Here is a 21,863-nt window from a genome sequence, read left to right on the forward strand (position 1 = left end):
TCAGTAAACACTAACCAATAATCATTTTTACCAGGGAGATCTTGCTTAAATATTTATTCAAATAAAACTATTTTAGTTGGCCGGGCGCGGTGGCTCAAGCCTGTAATCCCAGCACTTTGGGAGGCCGAGACGGGCGGATCACGAGGTCAGGAGTTCGAGACCATCCTGGCTAACACGGTGAAACCCCGTCTCTACTAAAAAATACAAAAAACTAGCCGGGCGAGGTGGCGGGCGCCTGTAGTCCCGGCTACTCGGGAGGCTGAGGCAGGAGAATGGCGTAAAAACCCGGGAGGCAGAGCTTGCAGTGAGCTGAGATCCGGCCACTGCACTCCAGCCTGGGCGACACAGCGAGACTCCGTCTCAAAAAAAAAAAAAAAAAACAAAAAAAAAAACTATTTTAGTTAATGACAAATCTCTAATAATGTGACAAGGCTGCAGAAATGGCTACATTAGGTTATATTTCTAAAAATTCCTATTCAGTTCAAAGAAGATAGTGATTCTATTGTGATGGACTATTTATTAACCAATATAGCCCCATACTCTGAGAATGGGACCAGCAAATTAGAGTGTATTCCAAAGATGACAACCAAAATGGAGACCCTGTGGTCTGAGGAGTGGTTCAATTGCTTCCAAAGGGATAGATACAGGCAAAAATATTGTGCAGAGAATCTGTAGCAGGATTCAAGAGACTGAATTCGAGACCCAGGTCTAAGTAATTCTGTGGCAAGTCAGTTATCTTTTGGCATTACTTACCTCTTCTATTAAAAAAAAAAAAAAAAAAAAGATTAAAGTTTTAACTATTCTGTAATCTTTCTTCCAGGTCAATTACTGTATTCAAGAATTCAAAAATTCAATATTATGTGTTAACTTGAGAATTTGTCCTCAAATAATGGAGAGCTATTTACATATAAAATGATACAGGTTTAGTTTTGTTTTAGACGGTAGAATTAGTCCCAACAAGTAGGATTTGCAGAAGGCGATTTCAGTTCATTCTATGGGGTAATTTTTGAGCCATTTCATTAGTGCAATAAGAAAAAGGCTTATCATGCAAAGTAGTGATATTTTCATCACTGCCAAGGATATCATGTAGGGAAATTATTCATCGTGTTAGAGAGTCGATTTAGCAATACCTTTCAGCTCTAGGTAGTCCCAAAGCATATCCTCAAGGCCAGTATCCCAGCAAGCTTCTATGCCAGTCTTTTAAATTGAATAAATGATTTTCTTTTATCATGAAATAAGGAGGGTGGGAAGAAGCATGGAGCATCGAAACTTCTTCTCTTTGATTCGCTCTATCACGTTCAGCAGGTTCAAGGTCAGCTGCCGCCATTAATGATTCCCGTATTCCCTCCTGATCAACGGACACTGGCTGCAGCTGCCCAGCAAGGATTCCTCCTCCCTCCAGGCTTCAGCTATAAGGCTGGATGTAGTAAGTACTGTTGATTTTTCATCTGGGAGTGGGTGGAGGGCAAAGCTTTAAATTAGGCAATTTAATATTACTGCCACACCAAGAAATGAGATCACCTATATTGCATTTTTATTTTAAAGAGGAAACACACGGAATGTGTGGAGAAGTGTGTTAGTATTTAAAAGGGCTTAGATTAAGTCTGTGCTTCTGAAGCCAATATTCTGTATAACTCAATTTCATAACTTCTATTTACAGTGTATTGTTAATGTATGAATGTAATTTGTGGATTCATTTAATTTTTTGCACAGATGACATAGGAATATGCTTTTTACCACCTTTTTAACAGTGAGATAAACCCAAATTTCCTAATGTGAATGAGTTCACCTGTTATTTGTCTCCTCCAAATATTTACAGCCTAAATTCTCACCAGTCTTTTGAGTTCTTAGACCGAACCATTCTTTTTCTTGACTCTGGACTTGCATCGTCAGTATTCACTCTCCTTCATATTGTGAAGCGCTTCTAGCTCAGATTAGGGAGCACTTGCCTGACTTGACCTAAGTTAGGTCCCTCTCTCCTGCTTCCTTTGGATTCTGTATATTTTCTTTTTCACTTTAATTGTAAACTTTCTGAAGGCAGTTGCTGATTCTGTCTTACTCATTGTTATATCTCAACTTTTAGTACAACATTCAACATTTTTGAATGAATTAATGAATGAATACATAAGCAATATAGAGGACTTTTTTGAGCTAAGTGATATACTAGAATAACTGTTTATATTGCTTATTAACTTTAGATGCCTGTGATGTCATGCCTTTTTCTCTTTCTTACCCAAATATAAATTGCACATTGTTAGTCTTAGGAAAAAATACATCATTTGAAAAAGTTATAGTCAAAATGCCAACTGTATTCTGTAAGATAAAAATAATAACACATTCTAAAGAGGGGCTAGATTGCTAAGCTAGATATCTTCCAGAACATCTTTACCATGGTCAGAAGAAAAATAGTAAAAGCAAGTTGATTGAAATATTTTCATTGATAGAAGTGAATACCACTGAAAAAAATTAGTGAAACATTAATTTAGATAATTACATAGAATATTGTTTTTAAATTCCAGTGCATTTTGGCATATATATATATATATGTGTGTGTGTGTGTGTATATATATATATATAAATTGTGTCATTAACATCTTGTTATGCTTTAGTATTTAATTAATTTGAGAAACTCTAACATTACTAGAAATCAGTTCTACATTTTCTATTAGGTGATGTTTTAAATTCTCACATTGGGGATTTCAACATTTATTTCTCGTCTTTCAATCTTTCTCTATATCATATAGAAGAAATGGGTTGTAATTTCTTAAATAAGCAAAGCCATTTGACATTAGAAGATTGCAACTCTGTAGTTCAGATAAAAGTGGTCTGCATTCAAGACTATAAAAATTCGCATATGTGTGATGCTTTGCTCTTTGAGATTTTCATACTGCTTTTGGAAATCTTTCTCTTTACTTTGGTTTCCTGTGTTTTGAAACGGAATTCTCACTCTGGACCCTTAATTTATTCATCTAGTATTACTTTTCATATCATCCTACCTTTGTAGGTTATCAATTCATCCAGACACACCAACATTTTTTTGTAATTAAATACTATGTTCATTCTAAATATTTTAAATTCTAAGAATAATTTAAATTCTATGAATAGAATTTTCATTTTTATTGCTACACTAAGTTCTGATTTTTTTAGTTCTCATTTTTAAATCATGAAAGATGTTTTGTTTTGTTTCTGTTTTCTTAAGGAATTACTGTTCACATTAAACACATGCCATACATGTGTTTTTAGTAAAAAAAAAAAAAAAAAAAGAAAGATGACACTTTCTAAAATCATTAGTTGCCTTTGACTGCACCTGTAATATATACATATAGATTAGTTATATTTTCAATAAAACAAAAAAATCTTTTAAAGCAACTGCAAAAGTAAGTCCCATTAGCAAATATTGTGCTGAAGAGAAAACCACATTTAGTATGAACAATAGCAAAACTGTAGGCCTGGAAAAGGTCAAGAACACCTCCAGCTCACTCTCATTTGACAGAGTTGGCATACTCAATTTGTTGAGTGTTAATGTAATGTGGCATGGAGAATTTTTTCCATTTCCAAAATAGTATATTAACCATTTGATATTCATACTTTTAATGCTTACAGTTATAAATGATACCACTTCTTTTGTAACCTTGGAAATAAAATAGGAAAAAGCCTTTACAGCTGCTGGCAAGCTTGAAACTGGGATCACACCAAACTCTAGAACTAAGCAGAAACCAGTAGCAAAAGGAAGTGCCACCCTTGTTGACCCCTGGCATTTTGAGTCAGCTTGAATGAAGAACTGGTTGGAAGTGAAAAGTAGTCCAGACGACATCCTCCCTAGTCACATTTCAAGAAAGGAATAGAAGTAGGAGAAGAAATTGTGCTGTTTCTGCTCTTCACTGGGACTTCCTGATTTATTCCCCTCATAGTTGTCAACCATTTATGACTTTTCCAGTTGCCAATTATTTCCATTTATTACATAGTCTTCAATAAAAGAGACTGACCAACCCATCTTGCTTTCAATTTCAAGCAAATATGAAAGATACACTATTTGTTGCTATCAAAAATCCAGATACTTTTCATCAATCCATTTATCGAACATACTGATGATAAATGTTTCTGTTTAGACTAGATGTCTTCATAAAATACATAAAATAAATTTTAAATCTCTGGAACTAAACTAGAAACTTTAAATGTACTCGACAGGAAAAAAAAAATACACACACAGTTTAAGGAACCTAATCGTTATAAACTGAGTTAGCATCTCCTGTTTCTGAAACAAAAGCTTTTAGTTGGACAGAAATATTTTTTTCTTTAAGAAATACATAATAGCTGAAATATGGTGTGGATTGGAAACCCACAAAATGTGGTTCCTGAGCCTTTCTTGAGTGCTAGAATGTATATCATTTAAACAATATAAGAGTAAATTAGTAGGAGCACAGCCAGGCACATCAGAGAAAATTGACTAGACAGACAGAAAACAAACTCTAAAGAATATTGCTGTCCATTCTTTTCCATGAGTGCGTGGATCAGTTCACAGATGTTGATGTAGTATTAGCAGCATCTCAGACTCTGTTTGGGCATTTGGTATTAATGAAATTAAGCATGAAACCACTCCATGGGTCCATATCTAGCTCTTGCTTTCCTTACTTATTAAATCCTAAAAATACTTGAAAACTTCTGAGGGCATAAAAATGATGTATATTCTTGAATCAAATCCTTTCTCTCTCTCTCTCTCACTCTCTCTCACTATATATTTATATATATATATACATTTATATGTATATCATACATTTTATATATATACATATATATAACACATTTTATATATATATATATATATATAAAAGTGTGTGTTTATAAAATAGAGAACTTGAAAGTAATTACATGAAAACACTGGTTTAATCAGTCAGCTTCATTCAGAGACCAGTTCATTCAGGGAAAGAAAAAAATTAGTTGAATAATCTGTATTTTGAACTTCTCAGTTCTATTAAAACTGTCAACTTAGTTATACATAAACACACCCCAGACCATATAAGAGATAATTTAAAATCTCAAATGTAAATTATATTTGTGCATAATTGCTCATTTTAATCAGAAAATAATTATTGCAGCCCTTTAAGTTTGAACAACTACGTAACTAAAGTTTCAATTCTAAATTAATGAAATAACTGGTTGTACAAATGAATTGACTCAAGTACACACAAGTACCCAGTGGATGGTTGAAGAGTCCAAGAACACAGTCCATTTGCCCCTGCTGGAAAGTCTGAGTAGTATCCTAAACTATTTATCAAAGACTTCAACGTGTGAGCTGTGAAGCTTGTGTCAGATACGTCTTTTTGAAATAAAATATAAATGCCTTTGGTGCCTGTAGAACAGTTTCTTGTTTTTGGAAAGATACTGCTTTTGCTCATCCTAGAGCAAATTCTACTTTACAAAAAAATCAACTTTAAAGGAAAATAATTTTTGAATGTTCGTGTTGGTGTCAGCCTAACATTTTATACTTGGGAGAGACTTTTGAGATAAGGTGGTTGATAGATATAAGGTTAGTCAAAAATACTTTCTCTCACTCTCACTCCAGGCCTCTTTCTGCAGCACATGGCTTCTTTGAACCCCGTGTTCAGGATCACTGCTATTTCTTCAGAGTACATATTTTAGAGGTAGAAATTAGAGGTATAGATGATTATTTTATTACTAGAGACTGCACTCCTCTGCCCCTCTCTTTTCTGTTTGGGTATAAAGTCCCCAGTCACATAATTGTAACCATTAGACGCTTTAGAGATTTTAACTGGAAGATATTTTATGTGGAAATTTAAAAAATCTGCATGAATGGCAAAATCCAATAAAATAACCCATTTTGTATACAGTATAAAACCAACAATTATAAAAGAGCTGGCTTGATAGTAAAAGAGTGGCTCAAAGTATCAAACTGAATATGAAATATAGCTACAGATAGAGAATATTTACCAAGAACATTTGGACATGTGCCTAGTGCCATGGTTATCAAACTGTGTGCGAAGATTCCCAGGGTGCTATAGCTAATTCATAGGGAAACAGGATATTTTAAAATTTTAGAGAAAATACAGAGGCATCTATTGGACACTGTGTGAACTATCATAGATAAGTTGTTTGTACTTTACTAAATAAAATTGAGTGGTTGGATATTTCCTTTGTTTTTAAGAGTCCCATGAAACAATTATTGAACCATCAATGGTGCCTTAATTGAAGAAAGTTTGGAAACTTTTGTCCTAGAGTATATTTGTTTTAAAAATTACTGTGATTTTTTTTTAACCTGGAAGTTATTGTCATTCACCTGTTATACTGCCAACCACAGAACAGAATATTATAATAAAATTTATTTTCCACTTAACAGTGCTATGTACAGTATTATGAAGATACTCAATTACTTGTCTATAGCAATTGATTCCTTTGTCAATATGATTTCAAGCATTCAATATTTGGTTTATTTGTTTTGATTTAATTAATGCAATTTCAAATAGGCCACTACAAATAGAGAGGTACTTTGAAGGAGAGAGCCTGGACTTGGGATCAGATTTTGCCTCATTCTGATGCTTTGATTGTGCTAATCCAAGTTACAAAGCTTCAGTTATTACATCTACACAATGATGTAATAAGATCCATTTTATGGAATTGTTGCAATGATCAAATGAGATTATCTAAGAATTGGTGCCTAACATTGTGCCCGTCTTATGTTATTTATAAGTGATAAAGACTGAGATAATATAGTACGAGCAAAATATTGATGTTGTTTTGAAAAGAAAAAAGGATTTTAAAATCACACCTGGCATTTGATGACATTTCATCACTCACTCTCTTTGAGTTAGGATCAAACTCACTCTGCCATACATGAATGAGGCTTCCTCTGACTAAGGAAAAGAACTGTTTACAGAAAAGTAGCAGAGTACTGATGAAAACATTTGTTTGGTTTAATACAAGCTTAGCCTTACCTGTTTTTATTATAATCACCAAGTTTTAAACTTTTTCTTTATTTTTTTATTTTTGGAGACAGTCTCACTCTGTCATGCAGGCTGGAGTGCAGTGGTGTGATCTTGGCTCACTGCAACCTCCACCTCCCAGGTTCAAGAGGTTCTCCTGCCTCAGCCTCCTGAGTAGCTGGGGTTACAGGCACGCACCACCACACCCAGCTAATTTTTGTATTTTTAATAGGGATGGCATTTCACCACGTGGCCTAGGCTGGTCTCGAACTCCTGACCTCACGTGATCCACCCACCTTCCAAAGTGCTGGGATTACAGGCATGAGCCACTGCACCTGGCCAGTTTTAAACTTTTTTTGTTGTTGTTTTTTACTTCTCCTTTTATTAGAGCTCATGAGTTTTAGAAAATGTATTTAGTCTCTGTTTTGGCTGTATAAAACTAGAAATATATTCACATACTCATTCTGTATTTTAAAACATTGATTAATTTTTCAGAAATGTGCTAAATAGCCTTATAAAGTTACTGATTGAAATATTTAATTGCCTTATGAGATTAGCTTAAATAAATAGAAGTCGATGAGCCAAGCTTAATAAACTTAAAATATGCTGTATTTACTCCTCATCAGTTTTCTGAACAGTATTTCCGTTTCCAATAAAAAGGGAAACTCTCAGTTAATTAGTTCCTCATACACCACAATAAAATTAATGTTTAGGAGTTAAATACCATAAACTTCCTCAGGCATATTTGCTGATGTGTTTCCTGTTTTTAGTTAATGTCACGTGTTTCATTGTTTAATGGGAGTATCATATGGGTTCCATTATATCTCTTATGCAAAGAGTTCATGTGTCTGGCATTTTAGGAGACTGCATGCTAATTTCTGATTTAACTGTGTCAGCTGACATACAGGTTATTAATGATGAGTGCTGAAATAATCACCAAAGCACAAGCTAAAAACCATCAACATGGTACGCTTTTATCAAACTGCCAAAATAGGAAATGTGTTATCAAGATCATATACTGTATGTTCTTTGTAAATAAGCAGAGAGAAGAGGATATAATCATGTCTTTAGGCTTCTGTTTTTTGTTTGTTTTTATTTTTTATTTTTTTGAGACAGAGTCTCACTCAGTTGCCCAGGCTGGAGTTCTGTGGCATGATCTTGGCTCACTGCAAGCTCCGCCTCCTGAGTTCAAGCGATTCTCCTGCCCCAGCCTCCTGCGTAGCTGGGATTACAGGCATCTGCCACCATGCCTTGCTAATTTTTTTTTTTTTTTTTTGTATTTTTAGTAGATATGGGGTTTCACCATGTTGGCCAGGCTGGTTTCAAACACCTGACCTCAAGTGATCCACCCACCTTGGCCTCCCAAAGTGTTAGGATTACAGGCATGAGCCACTATGCCCAGCTGGCTTCTGTGTTTTGTGTGTTAGAATTATTGTGACCAGCTCTTCCCCTCTCCTCTGCCTTCCCAGAAGTTTATAAACCAATGACTTTGGGAGATCCTGATTTAGTTGTAAAGCTTTGTAAATATTTATATTTGAAAAGAATTGAATTATTTTGGTACCTGAATAACCAATCATTTAAATTCCCTTTTGAGGTAGTTATATTAGTGGTTTAAAAATACGAAATGGGCCGGGCACGGTGGCTCACGCCTGTAATCCCAGCACTTTGGGAGGCCGAGGCGGGCAGATCACGAGGTCAGGAGATCAAGACCATCCTGGCAAACACGGTGAAACCCCGTCTCTATTAAAAATACAAAAAAATTAGCTGGGCGTGGTGGCGGGCGCCTGTAGTCCCAGCTACTCAGGAGGCTGAGGCTGGAGAATGGCGTGAACCCGGGAGGCGGAGCTTGCAGTGAGCAGAGATCGCACCACTGCACTCCAGCCTGAGCGACAGAGCGAGACTCCGTCTCAAAAAAAAAAAAAAAATGAAATGATTGAACAGTAAAGAGAACTGGGTTCAAAAATGTATACAACATTCCATAATTATGTGGTGACAGTCATCATCCACTTCTCATGAGAAAAGTGTTTCTAGGTCATTAAAATATATCTTTTGATTAAAAATGGAGTTGATATTATTGTCTTAAGATTATATTACTGAAAAAGGGAGATGTCTTTGTTGTGGCAATCACAGTATTATAACTTGATATAAAAATCGTAGCTTATACTGTATTGTATTATTTATTAAATATTGTCACTTGATTTTAATCATCATAACTCTGTGAGATGATAACGGATCTGTATTAGTAACCAGCATTTCATCCAACTTCCACCCCAACATATGCACACTGCTGCCACCAAAATACATACACACAAGCAAACAAAAAAGCAAAGACTCTTTCTTCGATACATTTCTCAGATTTTATTAGGCCATAACTAGCTTTTCTTTTAATCCATGTCATTTGCTTTTTAACAATTAAGAACATAAGAATGTCATTCATTTTAAACCGAAAGCCCATTCAGCTTAGTATTCTCTTTTTGACATGAGTCTCCTCCTTGACGATGTGTAAACATAAAATGGAAAGAGTGGTTAATGGCACTCCATGCTGTCAGCCAAAAGACTTCAAAATATGGTATTACCATATGAATTTGTCATAGCTGAGCCTGACCCTTAGACTTCTAAGTTTTTATTTTCATTGCCACAGAAAGAATGGAATTTCATCTCATTAACAGAGCTAGGTATACCTATAAATATGAATCCATTATATATATTTGTATAAAAACATTTAGATATAGATATGTAATATGTAGCAAAATAGCTACCTGTGTATTGTAATATGCATAATATGATACATACACTATGTACATTTATGATATGTACTGTATATCATAAAATATGTGTGAGGATATATGCTATATAGACTACAAACTACCTACATGTATGAAAAATACATTATGGATGTCTTCTTCCTCCATACTTTCAGACGTAAATTATTCTATATTTCCTTATGATGGATACATCATATTTTACTTGGTTTCCCCCACTAATGGACATTTAAGTATTTCTACAGCATTTACAGTTTCAAACCATGCTACAATGAATATTTTTGTATGTACATATTGCCCCAAATGAATTTTTCATGTAACCAGTTCCATTTCTAGTATGTGATATTTTACTTTAGTTTCTTTCTGAACATTTTGCACCTGAGAGTTTGCCTCTAAATTCTAATGCTCTCTGAGTTTGTTAATGGAGAATTTAAAACTTTCAAAATGGAGTGGCCCGAGTTATCTATGAATTAGCATTCATAAGACTTGTAATGAGAAACTAATTGTCTGGCTTTAATAAATTCTATCAGAAAAAAAAAAAAATGAAACAAGGAGTTAGAAGACCTTAGTAGTCACAGTCCCATTTCATATTATTCTGTGCCATTGGGCAAGTCATCTTCCTCTCCATGTTTTATCTTTTTCATCTTTCAGGCAGCCACAGTAATGTCTGCTCTACATACTTCATAAGGAGATTGTAAAATTTAAATAGGATGAGTATATGCATTTCTAAAGAAGTCAAATTATTGTATAAATGTAAAAAATCATTATTATTCATTAAATATATACTTCTGTTTTGAAACTATTTAATATGTCATATTGAAAAGTACATCAGGAGTCTTTCTATTCTAGGTCACTATGCCTCTGACCATTCAAGACATTTATATTATGTATTTTTTTCATTTTCATTCATGTTAATGACAACGCTTATTAACTTCTGGAGGTTTAACATTTATTGTTTTAGTAGGAATCTCTAGGCCAGCAATCATTTCAAATGTGTATCTCATAGGCTTACCATTATAGTGATTTAGGAAGCTTCCTGTTCTCACCTGTGAACTTCAGACCCTAGGTACACTAAGGAGGTATATAATGTCTGCCAAAAGCCCTGATAAGAGAGAAAGGAGCAATGGCTATAAAGGGAGTCAACAAATTAAATCGTTGCTAAGCCTTAATATTAAAAGTGGGAAATAAAAGAGAAAGTGCATTTGATTTGGTCTTAAGTGGCTTATGCGAATGCCCCTCTTCCAAATTCCTATTTTCTAATACTTGAAACATTTTGGATGAATTTTCTCCGGACCATTTGTTTCTTCATGAGACACAGAGGCAAAATGTAGACATAGTATTTTAAGATAGAGCTGGATATAGAAGCAGTTCCATAATTAATGATTCTTGTTAAGCAGCTTAAAATGAATTATTGTGCAATACCTTAAATGATGCCTTAGCAGTCAGGCAGAAATACAGAAGGAAAAGGAGACGTTTTTGATTCATTGTCACCTTTTCAGGGATACTCAGGTTTCTTAGATAATTAATCCAAGAAGTTTTATTGATAATCACATTCTCCAATTTATGGGCAAGGAGATGAAGAACAATGCTGTATTTTTTATATGCAGAAAGGTCTTCCCATTCTGAGAGGTGTTTCTTAAAGAGTTCATAAATTCATCTCTTTCTAAACTAGCCAACTAGGTAACTGTTAAATTAAGTAGGATAAAGTTTTCATTTGCTATGCTACATTAAGAAGTCATAAAAATATATTTTATTTTAAAAAACTCTTACTGAAAATAGTTAGCTGTGACAAAGTAGTTAAGAACTAACAATTACCTTATAATATCTTATTTTAAAATATCTATATAGTCAAACAAGAGCTAATTTATTTTACTCTCTCAAATAAATTGTATATGAAATATTCCTATTCATTACTTACCATTCTATGAAATTTAATACAAAATATTAGCATTTCTTATAAAAGTTTCAAATGTTAGAGTCATATTATACTGTTCTAGCAAATCTCAAAAGGCTGTACAGATTTTCTGCATTTAGAAACTCCTTCACCTTTACTTGTGTATAGCATATCACTTGTTCTTGGTTGCTCAAGATGCTGTAGAAGAATTGTTATAAACGTAACTACTTACAATGAGGGAAAAAGTATAGCTGAGCTTATTGCCATAAGGAAATAAATTTCATCTGGGTTGGATTTAAGAAAGTATAAAATGATATGAAACAATCACAATAAAGAATGATTTTGTTTTCATTATATGTTTATATGTAACATCTTATTTTCTAGTGGATACAATGACCAAGCGCCAGTGCTTTAATGAAATCATAATAAAAGATTCTTGTTGATGAACAGAAATCATTTTAGGAGTTTGGAAGTGCATATTTACTTTTCATACCCAAGAGGATAAGAATTGTTTAGAAAATCAAAATTTACAAGAGATAAATTATGGAATATTATAAAAGAATTATTGCTATATGGAAATATCTTAAAAGAGATTATTTTACTCTTGAACTACCTTATCTGAGTCCTGATTTCCTCCTACCCCTAAATTCTATGCCTCTTCATCACCTTTCATTATCTATTCTTCCTTTTAACATTTGCAAGTCAACATATATTTGAATTAAACCGTGCACAAAAAACTAATTTGTTACTTATTTGTATAATTATTGTCTTATAATCTGTTTTTTCTACTAAACCTTAAGCTTTTGATATACCAACAGTTGTCTCTTGTATTTGAAATTCGTTAATTTCTTAAATGAATTCTTCCTTCGTTTATTCAGTCAATAAACATTTTAATAGGCCTCAGTGTGTCAGGCATTTTGCTAGAGACTGGGGATTTAAAGATGAGTAAGACATAATTCCTCCCTTTAGGTGCTCTTAGTCTCGTTGGGGAGAATAGGATTGCTGTGGTCTGAATGTTTATTTTCATATGCTGAAATCCTCACCTTCAAATTAACAGGAGGTGATTAGGTCATGAGGGTAAAGTTCTCATAAGAGTGGCCCCAGAGAGCTGCCTTGCTCCTTCTACAACGTGAGGACACAGAAAGAATGCACCATTTATTCCTCAAAAAAATGGGCCTTCATCGGGCACAGAATTTGCCAGTGCCCTTATTTTGGGATTCCCAGCCTCCAGAACTGTGAGAAACAAACGTTTGTTCTTTATAAGCTACCCAGTTTATGGTATTTTGTTGTATCAGCCCCAACAGACAAAATAAGGATATAAGCACTGGTAATATACAGATATGCATCACATTTTAAGAGAAGTCTTTGAAAAAGGAATTACTTTAAATCTAAGAGTGTTGAAGTATCAGGAAAGGATTCTTAGTGTGAGGGGTCTCAAGTCAACCTAAAGGATAAAGGCAGGTATACAATACAAGAAGTGAATGGTCTGAAGGGATACAGACAGACTATTCCAAGCAGGGAAAAAAAAAAGCCTGAAGACCAGAAAGCAAGAGATAAAATTGGGTGGACATGGCCCTATAAACAATTAAGTGTTAAGAATAATGTATATGGTAGGAAGTGACTAGTGAGTAGTACTTTGAGGACATGAGACCAATTCAGGGAAATATGTGTAGACAAATGCTATAGGAACCAGAAAACCACTAAAGAGCTGAAGCCTAGGATTGAGATCATACTGGCATCCATCCATCCATCTATCTGTACATTCATCCATCCATCCATCTATATTCATTCATCCATCCATATATCCATATCAAGGCATGCTTCTCTTGTCCACGGTTATATTTTCAGCCCCTAACACATAGTATATCATTAATAAATACTTACAATACTTTAAATACAAGGAATGAATACTACAGATTGACTGATTGAATGCTACTGGAAACTAGACAGAGAATGAATTTCATTAGCAGAGGACTAGAGCCTGGGAGACTGATTGAGAAGCTCTTATAATAGAAAGAAATGTAGACCTAGGAGTTTAAAGGAAAAGATCTTCATGATTTATTGGCCATGGAGGGTAAAAGGGATGGAGAAATCAAGGTTACTTTCATATTTATAGTCTGGGTGACTGAGTGTCACTAAGTGATATAAGAACACCAGAAGTAGAAGCAGCTTTTGGAAGAAATGATAAATTACATTTTGTACATGCGAAGATGGAGCTTATTGTGGGACAGCTAGAGAGAATTGCTCAAAAAAACAGTAGAAGAAGTCTAGGCTACAGTCACTGATTTGGAATATATTAGTTTGTATATGGTTGCTGAACCGTGAGATTGGATAAGATCATTCAGATAAAGTGAATAGAAGGAGAAAAACCAAGTGCAAAGGATTAGACCCCAAGGAGTACCAATATTTAAGGAAGGGATAGATGAAGGAAGGTGGAACAGCCTATTGCAGAAACAGATAATAAAGTCGGCATGAATAAAGTATAAGGAGAACCAGGACAGCTGTTTTAAGAAAAGCCAAGAGAATGTATAGATATAATTAGAAAAGGAGAGAATCATTAACAGAGTCAGCTATTGCAGATGTATGTTTATTAAAATTTGGCAATTCAGAGGTCATTAGTAGATTTATAAAGTTTTTCCCCAAAAATATATTGATTGAGGACTAAAGTGTAGGAGAAGGATTTAAGATTATTACTAGTTTTTAACAATTTAGATGATAGAAAATGGATGGTGGTTTTAGAAGAGGTTTTATATTCTAGAGAGTTCATTGTTTTTTAGGATAGGAGGTAATTTTGCATATATTTAAAGACATAATTATGTACAAATTTCTTACTTTGGTATTTGAGGTCATCGATAGACTGTAATCAACCTTCTAAATATTTTTTGCTACTAGGTGAAATGGGTTCAACTACAGGCTGATTCTTGAAGAATTTTGCTTAGTCATTTCTGTGATCCTGTTGTACCTCTTACTTTGGGGCTCATTTTTTTATTGAGCATCTACTCTATGGCAGGCATTTCAGCTCATAGGCTTCTCTCATCTTTTCTACTTTGTATTTTATATTCAAGGCCTAACTCAATCTCAGCCCCTCCACTGATTCTTTCCCCAGTAATCCAACTTGTATAAATTCCTTTCTGTGGTAATTACTGCCTATATTCATTTGATTCCAATTGTATAGTTTTGATTCATTTCACTTTCCGTATTTATATGTCTTATTTTCATAACTGAAAGTGTTTTGAAGGCAAGGATTGTACCTTTTAGTGCTTCGTGTTCTCCACATAGTAAAAGTTGGATACATGTTAATTGAATGAAAATTAGGTGAATATGTTATGAAAATTGAAGTGTACATTTGCATAATGCTTTAAAAGTAGTCTATGTGTTCTACAATTTAATGTTTTCCTTATTAAAATAGTAAGGACTCTAGTAATGATTAACCTTGGGACAATCCTGAGCAGCTTTAAAAATTTTATAGAATAGGAATAATAATTTCTACCCTAATGAGTTGTTGTGAAGATTAAAAGCAATTTTATACATTTACATATTTGTATATATGTGTATACGTATATGTAAAATATTTTCAACAGAGTGCCAAAAGTCAACAAATAATAGCTTCCCACATTTCAAGTCAGTGAGAAAACAAGTAATTATTCAAAAAGGATGTGGGAATAATTAAATATTTACGGAAACAATATTTCTTAAATCATATACCAAAATAAAACTTCAAACATTAAAAAAAATTCTCACATATTTTCTTTTCTTTTACTTCATCAAATCAGTTATCAAGTCTGTCTCCCAAAGCTATTCTCTGCTCTCCTTCATTGATTTACTGCAATAGTTTTTAACATATCTATCTCCAGTCTCTCCTTCTTCGAATCGTTCTATGCCTTGCCACAAAACTGATATATCTGGAACACAAATAGTAACAAAAAATACTACTTTCCTGCTTAAAACCTTTCAGTGACTTAACGTTGCCTTCAAAGGAAAACATAAGGCTCTTCAAGATATGAGCTCTACTTGCTTCTTTAGCTGAATAGTTCCCCATTCCTTTTTGCATCAGAAACACTGAGGGTAATGAAAATATCCCTGGATGTAGGCATAAATATAGGATAGTTGTTATTGTTAGTTCTGTGAATGGCAGGGGGCTCCCCCAAGTAGAAGGTACCCACCAATTTCTCTATCAGCCCATGACATGAAAGAAAGCAACATGAGATGAAAGAAAGCAGTTTTCTTCCAAAGTTCCATCTACAGTGTCCTTACTAACTTCATTTTGTCTTAGACTTCTACAAGGTCTCCTCCACCTGGAAATGAGAGTGGTAAGAACAGGGTACTTTCAGTACCAATCTGAGAAGGTTTTGAAATAGGAGCAATCTTCATTGCACTGAAAGGGTGCGTGCTTACTGTTGACCCTCTACCATTTATAATACATGGAAAGGAGGTAGTAAAATGGTCCCGAAGTATAATTTGGTAGTGATAGTGGCCATCTTTTAAGAGACACCTCAGTAAATACAGTTCCTTGACTGTCGAGTCTCTTTCAGGTTGAGTTCTTTCTTGCAGGTTTCCAGAATAACTTTGACACTCTTCTACTTTGCTTATTGTATATTTGGATTAGTTTACATGGTGAATCCTCCTCACTTGATTAAGACTGGGACAGGATTGTATGTGTGTATGTCAGAGAAGGGGTTAATTTTCATATTTCCCAGCACCTAGAGAAGGCAATCTGATGTTTGTCAAGGAGGCAAAACAAAAACAAACAAAAAGAAATGAAAGGCTAATAAAGGAATGAGTCTCCACATTTCAGTGAAGATAATGCCATAAAACTGTCCAAAACTTTTGTATTAGTTCAGTAGATGAAATAGTGTGTGTTGTTGACTCTTGTTAAAACCACATCTGCATTTCACATTTTTCTTCATCCTAAATAAACTTGTTGGAAAAATTGTTTTTCTTAGGCTGTGTTATATAGTATAGAGATGAATTCTTCATAGTATGACTGGAGATAATTAATATCTAAATATGCATAACTATAATAATGGTGCAATTGAATGCTTTTAAAGAGTTAATATGAGCTGTATCATTTGTGTCAGTAGACCCTGTAAGCTATGTTATATTCTGAAAACAATAGACTAACATGCCTCAGTATACTTTTTAGCTTTTTGAAATATTTTGGTTTTGAGCTAGAATTTCCTTGCTTGGTCTTGAAATAAGAAGCAAATTAATTTTGGAAAGGCTTAGGGAAAAATTGTTCAAATGGTTAAAACGTAGAGAAGAGTAGAAGAAATTACTTTTAACTACTTGAAAGTCAATTTGAATAACTTACACATGGTTGAACTTTAAAAGTCAAAGTTTTCCATTATATGATTTTTTTACTAAGTATGAACTTCATGAGGTATTTACAAAATAAACCTGTTGTAATTTTTTTTTAGTACAGTTAATTGAGGAATGGCACAAATAGATGACAGTATTTACTTCAATAAAAACTCTTTTTTTTTACAGCAGCTTCTGTATTTTTCCTTTGCCATTAAAAATTACCCCGACCTTGTTTGTGAAGCTTTGTAGATTCTGTGTCCACTGTAGAACACTGACACATCCATGTAATATATTTTGAATTTTTCAAATTGAGAGTTAAATGACTGTATTGAAAACTTTCACAGGTATTTTATTTGTATTTGCTTTGTTATAACTTGGAGCATACTTCAACCAAAGTAATCTTGGCTTGAAAAAATGGTAACAAGGTAGAGACATGCTCTAAGTTAATCGTGCTTATGTGTTGGGTGAACATCGTTGAAACAGCATAGTGCTGTTAGACAAAAACCTTTTGAAATTAGTCGATATATCGGTTATATTTCTATATTTGAAACTATATATGATTAAAGATACATAATAACTGTAGTAGTCTTTTAAATTCCTGCTGCCAGTCTTTTGTTTTCCCCAATTCACTTAAACACCAAATATATTGACATAAGGCCGTATATGGCAAACATAAAACATAAATTTGTTACGGCTGCTATAACAAAGTACCACAGACTGAGTGGCTTGAACAACAGAAACTTATTTTTTCACAGCTCTGTATGCTATAGAGCTGAAAGCAGAGTGTCGGCAGGGTTGTTTTTTCTGATACCTCTCTTTGCAGCCTGTAGATGACCACCTTCTCTCTATGTCCACACCTGGTCATACCAGACTCTATTTTGTTTGTGTCCTAATCTGTTCTGCTTATAAGAACACCAGACATATTTGGTTAAGTCCCATGCATATGACTTAATTTTATCTTAAATTACCTCTTTAAAGGGTCTATTTTTAAATATAGTCACATTCTGGAGTACGAGTAGTAACAACTTGAACATATCAACTTGTAGGCAGGCATAATTCAACCCACAACACATATAAAAATTATTTAGCTTATATAAACTTTCACATACAGGAATACCTCATTTTATTGTGCTTCGCTTTAGTGTGTTTCGTGCAGATTGCATTTTTTACAAATTGAAGGTTTATAGCAATTCTGCATAGAGCAAGTCTGTCAGCAGCATTTTTCCAACAGCATGTGCTCGCTTCATGTCTCTTTGTCATATTTTGATAATTTTTGCAATATTTCAAACTTGGTAATTATTATATGTTATGGTGATCTGTGATCAGTGATCTTTGATCTTACAGTTTTAATGGTTTTGGGATGCCATAAACTGCACCCACATAAGATGGGAAGCGTAAAAAATGTTTGTGTTCTGACTGCTTCACAAACTGGTCATTCTCCTCTCTTCCTTCCTCTCCATGGGCCTCTCTATTTCCTGAAACACAACCATGTTGAAATTAGGCCAATTAATAACCCAACAATGGCCTCTGAGTGTTCAAGTGAAAAGAAGAGTCCCACATCCGTCACTTTAAATAAGAAGCTAGAAATGATTGAACTTGGTGAAGAAGCTGTGTCATAAGTTGGGGTAGGCTGAAAGCTAGGCGTCTTGCACCAGACAGACAAGTTGCAAATGCAAAGGAAAAGTTCTTGAAGGAAATTAAAAGTGCTATGCCAGTGAACACACAAATAATAAGAAAGTGAAACAGCCTTATTGTTGAGTTACAGGAAGTTTGAGTAATTGAGAGAAGATCAGACCAGCCACAACATTCCCTTAAGCCAAAGCCTAATCCAGAGCAAGGACCTGTAACTCTCTTCAATTCTATGAAGGCTGAGAGAGATGAGAAAGCTGCAGAAGAAAAGTTTGATGTTGGGGAGGTTGGTTCAGAAAGCCATCTACCTAACATAAAAGTGCAAGATAAAGCAGCAAGTGCTGATGTAGAAGCTGCAGCAAGTTATCCAGAAGATTTGGCTAAGGTCATTGATGCAAAAGTGGCTACACTAACCAACAGATTTTCAAGGTAGATAAAGCAGCCTTTTACTGGAAGAAGATGCCATCCAGGACTTTCATAGCTAGAGAGGACACATCAATGCCTGGCTTCAAAGGACAAGCTGACTCTTAGGAGCTACTGCAGCTGGTGAATTAAGTTGAAGCCAAAGCTCATTTACCATTTTGAAAATCTTAGTTTTTTTTTAAGAATTAAGCTACATCTACCTTTCCTGTGTTCTATAAATGGAACAGCAAAATCCTGGATGACAGCACATCTACTTACAGCGTGATTTACTGAATATTTTAAGCCCACTAATGAGACCCACAGCTCAGAAAAAACATTTCTTTCAAAATATTACTGCTCATTGACAGTTGCACCCAGTCACCCAAGAACTCTGATGGTAGTGTACCAGGAGATGGATGTTGTTTCATGCCTGCTAACACAACACTTGTTCTACAGCCAACGAGTCAAGGAGTAATTTTGACTTTCAAGCCCTATTGTTTCAGAAATACATTTCATAAGTCTCTCACTGCCATAGAGACTCCTCTGATGGATCTGGAAAAAAGTAATTAGTGAAAAACTTCTAGAAAAGATTTATAATTGTAAATGCTATTAAGAACATTAATGATTGATGGGAGGAGGTCAAAATACAAACATTAACAGGATTTTGAAAGAATTCGATTTTACCCCTCTTGGATGACTTTGAGGGGTTCGAGACATCAGTGGAGGAAATAATTGCAGATGTGGTGGAAATAATTGCAGATGTGCTGGAAATAGCAGTAGAACTAGAATTAGAAATGGGGCCTGAAGTGTGACTAAGTTGCTGCAATCTCATGATAAAACTTGAATGGGTAAGGAGTTTCTTCTTATGAATGAGCAAAGAAAATGGTTTCTTGAAATGAATTCTTTTCCTGGTGAAGATGACGTGAGCATTATTGAAATGACAACAAAGGGTTGAGAACATTAAATAAACGTAGTTGATGAAGCAGTGGCAGGATTTGATGGAACTTCAAAGCTGAAAGAAGTTCTGCTGTAGATAAGTGTTATCAGTTAGCATCACATGCTACAGAGAGATCTTTTGTGAAAGGAAGAGTCAATCAATGCTGCAAACTTCATTGTTGTCTCATTTGAAGAAATTCCCACCAGGCACGGAGGCTCATGCCTATAATCCCAGCATTTTGGGAGGCCAAGGCGGGTGTATTGCTTCAACCCAGGAGTTCAAGTCCAGCCTGGTCAATATTACAAAACCTTGTCTTTACAAAAAATTAGCTGGTTGGAGTGGTATGGGCATGTGGTCCCGGCTACCCAAGAGACTGAGGTGAGAAGATTGCCTGAGCCCGGGAGGTCAAGGCTGCAGTGAGTAATGTTTGTGCCACTGCACTCCACCCTGGGCAACAGAGCCAGACCCTGTCTCAAAAAAAAAAAAAAAAAAAGAGAGAAGAAAAGGAAGGGAATTCCCATTCCCACAGCCACCCTAACCTTCAACAGCCACCATCCAGATCAGTCAGCAGCCATCAACATCAAGGCAAGGCCTTTAACCAGCAAAAAGATTACAACTCATTGTAGGCTCAGATGATAGCATTTTTTTAGCAATAAAGTATTTTTTATTAAGGTGTGTATATTTTTTAGACAGAATGCTATTGCACACTTAATAGACTATAGTTTTGTCTGAACGTGACTTTTATATGCACTGTGAAACAAAAAAAAGTGTGCATAACTTGCTTTATTGTGATACTTGCTTTATTGTGGTAGTTGGAACCAAACTTACAATATCTCCAAAGTATTCCTGTGTATACATACATTTACACACATACAATATAGCATGAGTAAAACAAAATAGCTATTTACATATCTGTACATATCCAAAAGAAAGATAATGTTAATTTCATTGATACACATTCATTAATTTAGGAAATAAATAGATTCTAACATAATGCATATTTTAAAATTTTATGGAATAATCTGTATTGCAAGTAATGAGCTTTAAATGTATATATAATTTGATATTAATAATTAGATGCCAGTAAAGCAAAAGTGTCCCAAACATCTGCAGGTGTTTTGCTAAATTTAGGAGTTAAACAAATATAGGAATACGTCACAAACAAATTTAGGAATATGTCTTTGTCTCTAGGATGGAGACTCAGGTGATCTTTAATACTTCCTACTACTTAACCTCTTTAATAATGCTTCTTAAAGTTTCATTTCTTGTCCATTGCCTTTTCATATCCAGATCTCAAGATTGGAGTATTAAAAGTTTCCCAACTCCTTGTCTTCAATCTCTTTTCCCTCTACTTTATTCTATCACCTGTTATTTAAACTTTTTTCTCTACATTCCTTTAGCATGTCATACTCCTGCTTTGATGCGTTTCACCCTACCTGAAACGTCTCTCCTCCCCTCCACCTGCACATTTTCAAGGCCAAGCTCACTCTTATTTTCTTCTTTAACTATTCCCTTAAGATTGAAGCCAAGCCTAGATTAGTTCTCCCTTACCGCCTGTAATATCTATTGATGATGGTCAACATTATTCAAATAAGCACTTAATTAGAAAAGACAGAAATACAGTAAATACAGACCAAGTTTTGTTTTGTCTCACAGCAGCTAGCAGAATTCTGTTCATGAGAAATGTTAAAGTGCTTATGAACTGGTTAATTTACAACAGGGAAAATAAATAATATAAAATGAATTTTCACTGTGAAGAGTACCACAGTCTCTACAATTTTGCTTTTGTTAATTTTAAGATGATGTATCCTAAGTTAAGAATACAAATGAATTACGTAGTTTTAAGCATTTAAATTGTCAATTCTAATAGTCTTACTATAATAGTATTTACAATTTTAACTAGTTTGCATGAATTTAGCTTTTAAATATCTAAATGTCCTGTTATAAAATTGGATAGTGTTTTGGAGATTAAATATTAAAAATATGAAATGATAAAGCAT

The 21,863-nt window shown here is 34.4% G+C and overlaps 1 protein-coding gene across 30 annotated transcripts in view; it reads left to right on the plus strand.

Moving 5' to 3' along the window:
• Nucleotides 1–21,863, plus strand: part of LOC105492120 (SRY-box transcription factor 5) — a 1,036,234-nt gene that overhangs the window by 898,473 nt on the left and 115,898 nt on the right. For 25 of the 30 annotated variants that reach the window (XM_071070598.1, XM_071070600.1, XM_011759036.3 and 22 more), the window contains one exon: nucleotides 1,303–1,426. In XM_071070598.1, the coding sequence (XP_070926699.1) occupies nucleotides 1,303–1,426 (124 nt within the window). The remainder of the gene's footprint in view (nucleotides 1–1,302; nucleotides 1,427–21,863) is intronic. The other 5 variants (XM_011759057.3, XM_011759034.3, XM_011759031.3 and 2 more) reach the window with 1 other exon arrangement.

Source organism: Macaca nemestrina, chromosome 10, assembly GCF_043159975.1.
Source record: "Macaca nemestrina isolate mMacNem1 chromosome 10, mMacNem.hap1, whole genome shotgun sequence".
Taxonomy (NCBI): domain Eukaryota; kingdom Metazoa; phylum Chordata; class Mammalia; order Primates; family Cercopithecidae; genus Macaca; species Macaca nemestrina.